The 6,756-nt window shown below is 33.2% G+C and overlaps 1 protein-coding gene across 4 annotated transcripts; it reads left to right on the top strand.

Moving 5' to 3' along the window:
• Nucleotides 1–958: 958 nt before the first annotated feature.
• Nucleotides 959–5,629, top strand: TIC22-IV (Tic22-like family protein). Of its 4 annotated transcripts, none has more exons than XR_015812907.1 (9): nucleotides 960–1,385; nucleotides 1,511–1,573; nucleotides 1,700–1,774; nucleotides 1,952–2,002; nucleotides 2,509–2,568; nucleotides 2,695–2,766; nucleotides 4,263–4,298; nucleotides 4,379–4,565; nucleotides 5,233–5,629. XR_015812907.1 is itself a non-coding variant. In XM_022042952.2 (8 exons), the coding sequence occupies exons 1-8, from the start codon at nucleotides 987–989 to the stop codon at nucleotides 4,469–4,471; spliced, it is 849 nt and encodes a 282-aa protein (XP_021898644.2). In that variant the 5' UTR covers nucleotides 960–986; the 3' UTR covers nucleotides 4,472–4,820. The 4 variants fall into 4 exon arrangements, 2 of the variants coding, with proteins under 2 accessions (XP_088062792.1, XP_021898644.2); XR_015812909.1 differs by lacking the exon at nucleotides 5,233–5,629 and adding an exon at nucleotides 4,822–5,197; XM_022042952.2 differs by lacking the exon at nucleotides 5,233–5,629 and having other exon boundaries at nucleotides 4,379–4,820.
• The last annotated feature ends 1,127 nt before the right edge of the window (nucleotides 5,630–6,756 follow it).

Below are 6,756 nucleotides of genomic sequence, written 5' to 3'. Positions count from 1 at the left end.
CTCCTCAGTTGGGCGTTTGGGTGGCGATGGTGCTTTCTTCCCCACCATATGAGGCATCTTTACTTAATTCTTCAGACAAATTTTATAATATTGTTTTTGTTTTTGTTTTTGTTGGTACGATCTTACAGTGCAAATGAACAAGGCTATTTATAGATGTTATCAACGTCAAACCTTTCTTTTTCAAAATATTCTTGCTTATCTTTCAATGAATGATGGATATATAACTAGAATCCTTTTATTTCCTCATGCACTTGCCATGCACCAAGGGATATATATATATATATATATATATGTATATGTTTATATATGCTCAAATCTATTTATATCTATATGGGCTCCACGACATGTAATGTAGTATGTTAAGGGAACACTTATATTTATATATATGTATAAATGATCCCGTGATAATCTAACTTTTAAATTTGAATTGCATCTATACTTTATTATAATTATTTTAGATATTTCTCTACTAAGATATTTTTATGTTTATAGTAATTTTATTTGTGATTAAAATAAAATTTATTTTTAAAAATAAAAATATCATTTACATCACGTAAGAATATATATAAAAATTGAATATTGAAAATAATTTAAACAATTTAAAAATTTAATAAAGTTTTTAAGCCAAAGAAATTTTAATATAAATTATTTACGTGGTAAAACTTTTTAAAATATTTTAAAAGATAAACGCAACACGAAAACTTCTCAAAAGATCCTGTGCATTAATGCTAATGCCAAAACTTTTAATATTTAAATAATCTGTGTTTAAATTGATAATACTATATTATCTTACTAATGATCAAATTATAAATACTATTACGTGCTAAAAATAAGCCGCATTAAAAATTCCAACACTATAATTTCCCATTGGGCTTTATCAAAGCCCAAGTGGAATACGCTAAAGTCCAGGCCCATTTTTACGAGTCTCTGTCTAACTCTTAACACCGACCCCAAACTCGACATGTTCCTCTTCCCAATTCACAAAAATGGAGTTACCAAAGCCCGCATTTTCCTTCAATCCTCTCTCCTCACTCCCAACATTCATCAATCACCATTCCCACCGACTTGGTACGGAGCTTTCAAGCCGAATCGACGAAACCAAGCGGCTCGCCGGATCCCTAGCCGGAAACTTCTCACCGTTTCCGGCTGTTAACTGGCTTCAGCGTCCCGCTTTTCGGCCTCCCTTCGCTTCACTTGCACAGCCGAAGCAAGCTGCCGTCGCAACACTCAGCTCGGAGCAAGTTGCCAAAGCCCTTGCTGGCACTCCCGTATACACCGTGAGTAACTCGAATAATGAGTTCGTGCTCGTGTCGGATCCCAATGGAGTCAAATCCATCAGTTTGCTTTGCTTTCGACAAGAGGATGCGGAGGCCTTTCTTGCTCAGGTTGGTGTTTTCCAGTAAGAGTAAGGAAAGGAATGGAAAAAGAGGGGAAGTTTAAACTCGTGTGTTTTCTGTGCGTGCCAGTGTATGTGTTTGACTTTTGTTGTTACGTGGCATTGGGTCTTCAGGTTCGGTTGCGAAGGAGAGAATTGAGGAGTAATGCTAAGGTTGTTCCCGTTAGTCTTGACCAGGTAAGGTCTTTAAGCTCACTTACATTCTTATTTTCTCGTGTTAACTCTCAATTTGGTCTCTGTGCATCTTAATATGGAGCCGTACCAAATGAATGTTGAAAGTTTCTCTTTCTGTGCATCTTATAGGTATACTCGTTGAAGGTTGAAGGTATTGCATTTCGTTTCCTGCCTGATCCTGTTCAAATAAAGAATGCATTGGAGGTTAGTTCTTCATATTGTCTTGTATTGACTGTTAATTTAGTCTTCATTAAATAATTAACAAGAATTAAGAAATTGTTCATGATTTTACTTTGAAAGTTGATAAGTTTATTAGTTATCCTACAATTCAGATTGAGCAATTATGAGATCAAACTGACAATATTTTCCTTTGTCTATCAGCTGAAATCTGCAGATATCAATAGTGGGTTTGATGGAGTTCCTGTTTTTCAGGTATACAGTTAACATGTTGAGTAAATGCTGGTGCTTCAAACCGGAAAATAACTATCCTTCAGATGGCATGATCATTACTTGTACTTACAAAAAGAACAGCTTTTACATATGCTTATGCATGCATGATCACTTACATGCAAATACTTGCATAGAGGGGTTAAGTGATTTATGATTGTGTTTGAATGCTTGCAATTCATTTAGTTGAAAAATAGTTTATGAAAGAAGATTTAATAACAGTGTCAGATTTCAATACTTCTCCAAAAAAAAAAAATGTTGGGACTCCATTACATATTTACTTTTCTACAAAAGAAATTAGAAACTATTCCCTGAATTCATTTTATTTGAATGGTTAGACTTCTTATATTTCTTATTTTCCTCTAGCAATTTGAAAATAGTTTGAGATGAGCCTTTTCTTTTTAAGGTGCATTGGTACAAACTGCTGCACCATTTGCCAATGTACCAAAAGATCTATATGGTTTCTTACTTCCTTATCACTGTGTTTGCAGTCAGATCTTCTGGTAGTGAAGAAGAAAAATAAGCGTTACTGCCCAGTATATTTCAATAAGGTTCATTTGTCCCATAAATCACCTTTTCTTAAGCTGTTTTATTTTTGGAACAATATTTTAGAAGAAACAGCTTAGAAGCACAACATATTGATTTTCCCTTCTCTTCCCTCTCTTTCCCCCTTGCAGGAAGATATAGAAAAGGAACTCTTGAAGTCCTCAAGGGTATCAAGAGGACTGGGTGTTTCACAGCATATTATGGTATTACTTTAGCGTCATATCCATTCTTTTTGCAGCTTTTTAAACATTTGGACTATAAAATTTAAGTGGTCAAAGAATAATTACTGTACAGAAGATCTATGCAATATATGAAAATTTTATCTCATTTGTTGAAGGGAGGGTAGCGATGGACTAAAAAGTTTGTGGAGGGAGAAGTGACACTTCTTTTCAACTGTGCTATTCCCAATTTTTAAATCCAATTAGAAGTCAATGTAATAGTGACGATAATAGTTTCAATGTTCTCATTTCAAAGAATTGTATACTCTATTTGGTAGGTGAAAAGACTTTCTAATTTCATTTCTAAATTGGTATGTCTTTATTAGTACAAACATGTGATAGTTAAACATGAAAATCATATTTGGAAAATGGGAATAAAAATGTAACATGAGTTGAAACGAAACAATTAAAAAAGCTGTGTCCAACATCTTCTAGAAAACTGTTTTTATTTATATTTAAGTTCAACATATACATCCACCACCGTACATGTTATTATATAGTAGTGTTTTTTAATTTAATGAAAATTAAAAATGTTTCCTTTATGAAGTGAAGCTGTTGCCTTTCACATCATGTTTCTACACAGATTTCATTATTTATGCATATAGTATTTAAGTACGAAAATAAGTGATTTGGTAAACAAGATAAGAAACTTCTCAAAATAAGTAATTCACAGGTTTTGCAAACTCGATGCGGATTGCATGTTTATGTGGTTATACTGGAATTGCTCTTTTATTTTTATTACCTTGATAGAATCTTCTAGAATCCGTGATCTTTGGTTCTAACCTTTATGTATTTCATTTAAGGGCCATCCTCTCCTCAATGAAGAAGATATAGTGCCCTCTTTCTATCTAGGCCTCTGAGTATCTAAAGTATAAGTAAATGATTTGATAAACAAGATAATGAAATTTAAAGGAAAATAATTCAGAGTTTCACAAAATTCGATCCAAATTGCACGCTCACGTGGTTATAGTGGCATTTCTCTTTTATTTATATTCTCTTAATTGTATCTTAAGAGTCAGTAATCTTTTGTACCGAGCTTTATGTATTTTGTTTAAAAGTCGTCCTCTCTTCAATGAAGAAGACCTAGTGAACTTTGTTGATATTTGACTAATTCTGTTTTCTACTCTCTCCAGAGGCTCACTATCTTGTATATGAGTGATATCCCCTCAGTACCTTTTCTCCTCCAAATGAAATCTTCTTTTTTTGTTGAAAGATATGTGATATACTGGCATGGGTTCAAATCTTTCTTTGTACTTAACTGATAAACATTGGGCATTTCCTGCCTTAATATCCACCATGTTTAGTTTGTTCGTACCTTAGATGAAACCAATAAACTGATGTGTTCATTTGACAAATGCAAGTGCAATTATGTATACAACACCAGGAGTTTCTTATTTTACTTTGATCTATTCTTTTTAAACTTTTATCAGCACTTTACGCTCTGTATAATATTTGTTATCTAATTCAGTCTGTTTGAACAGGTTGGAAGTCTAGAAGATGTTCTGAGAAAAATGGAGGTAATGAGCATGATTAGATTTAGTACATTTCTGATTAGAAAAGGATTAGAATCTGAATCAGTTGCTTTGGTTTTATCTAGATGAGTGAGAGGAACTCAGGTTGGGGAGATCTGATTTTTATTCCGCCTGGTAAAAGTCACTCCCAGCACATCCAAGAGGTGGTCAAAGGATGAGATCATGGATATATTGCTTCTACTGATGATGTGGAGCTTCAGAAGACAGTGAATATCTTTTTTTTTTCTGCTTCCGATCTCCATGGTAAAGCAGGTCAGTCATCAACACTAAATGATAAATTACCTGCTTGTTGACACCCTTTCTCTCTCGCAATGGAGAAAGATTTTGGAAAGTAACAGCCTGTATGGTAACTTGATGAGGATGAATACATTTTTATTGAAATTAATACAAGATAAATGGCTCGCATTTAAGTGGAAGAAGTAAGTGAAATGCTAGCATGTCAATGCTGGTCATTGGAAATTGTTATACTGTACAGTTTGATGTTTTTAATGAGTACTTTGTTATTTAGACATACTGTTGCAGATGAATGGACTTAGTCAATGAAATGCTAGCATGTCAATGCTGGTCTGGAATTTTCTAGTTGTTTTTCAGCATCTGATGAAGCACTACAAAGGAAAATTAGAAGTTGGGGGAAACTTAATCTCAACAATAGGAAGTTGTGATTATTGTCCTTTTCAACACTAGACTGAGTTTTAACTGCTTGCCATTGTGGTTTATTTTTCCATTTAAAAGCTTTTTTTGCCTCCTTGGATTTTTTGTACCCTGCTCTTTCTTGGGAAATCTAGTATGGTATTCCACAAATTTATTGGGATGAGTTTATAATGTGATAGAAATTTAAGTGTTCGTATAAAATTGAGATCTCAACCACTTGGTTTTCTTTTTGTTCTCATGTTTTTCCTATACACTCTTGTTATTGCAGCTGTGAGTATTATCCTGGAGCAGATGAATGCAATTAAAAATATGTGGAATTCCCTTTTTCAAGGCAAAATTTCTATGTTTACAATTCTTTTAGAATTCGAATCGATTTCAAGATGAATTTAGCAAGTTTAAAATTCATCAAATATGATATAATTTGAGAATGACTTTGAAAGACTGGAGGGAAAAAGGTTTCAGATGTCTTTTGCAACTGGTATTCATGCATCACAAAAAGAGACTACTGAAACAACTGGTGAGTATGAAGTAAATGTGCTCATATCATTTCATGATAGTGAGTATGAACGAGGGTTCCAAGCCTGCAGACCCCCGCACCTCATACTTGGAGGGATTCAGACTCTGTTTGGATTTGTTTTTTTGTTGAAAAAACATGCTTTGAAGTAGTAGAATGCCTAATTACTTACGTGCTTAAATTTCAAAAGACTTATCAAAAGATTAGTACGTATTATATTTTGTATTCTTTGCAAAAGAGTAAAGAGATGATCACTAAACAAATGATTGAACATGTTAAGAAAAGAAAAGAATGTTATATGTGAGTACAGAAAAAGTTGAAAGCATACAGGAACGAGTATGTGTTTTTCATTGGTTAAATTTCCTCTAGGTACAGAGGCAGCTTAATGCCTTACCAGACATGTAAATTCGACCTCTGTCGATTGTAAGAACTCGTCGAGGGAGGGTGTTGATTCTAAAAAAAAACATGCTTCCATTTTAAAACATGTAATTAATCTTAAAACAAAAACTGGGAACGTGAGTAAAGAATTGGGTGAGTGAAATGGTGACTGTTCACCAAACCGAAAGGTCATAGGGCGTGCGTATAATAAGCTGTGGAAATATGTTTTAGGTGAGGTGTGATGTCTCAACTTAAATCACGTTTTGAATTATAAATTAATGATTTGAGTTTTGGTGGATTTCTGGTAACGGCCAAATGTGACCTTTGCACGTAGAGGAGGTCGACAGGCCATCCGCAGAGTTGTTGGCGTCCTCGTCTACTTTGACCCGATGAATCTCTTTTACCATTTTAACCTTTTTTATTCATAAATGCTTTTATCCTAAAAATACTCATTAAAACATTATTATGTTTTCTATATACTATTAATATTAATATACTAATTGTCCCGGTTGATATAGTGACTTGTGTTAAAGTTATGTAGACAACATGAAACACCTAAAAAATGCTTATGCAAAGTTATAGTTCCCAGTGCAATTTGTTCATTAAAAATAACAATAATTCTTGTTTATATTTTTATAAAATTATAAAATTATTAAAATATATTTAGAATTAGAATATATGTAAATACACAGAGAAAAAATTTGAAGTCTATTGTCCAAAACATGATAACAAACATGAGAACACAGTTATAAATACCTGACAACACAATAATGTGATTGAAAAGATAAAACGAACTATCATTGAGAATGTGAGATGTATACTCAAAATGACTACCCTACTTAAACTATTTTAGGTCAAACCTCTATTTATTATATGTTACTTACTGAATCAATCTCTTTG

Source organism: Carica papaya, chromosome 1 (assembly GCF_054855325.1).
Source record: "Carica papaya isolate Zhongbai chromosome 1, ASM5485532v1, whole genome shotgun sequence".
Classification (NCBI taxonomy): Eukaryota; Viridiplantae; Streptophyta; class Magnoliopsida; order Brassicales; family Caricaceae; genus Carica; species Carica papaya.
Note: the sequence above shows the minus strand (reverse complement) of the source record. Positions and strands in the feature narration are given on the sequence as shown.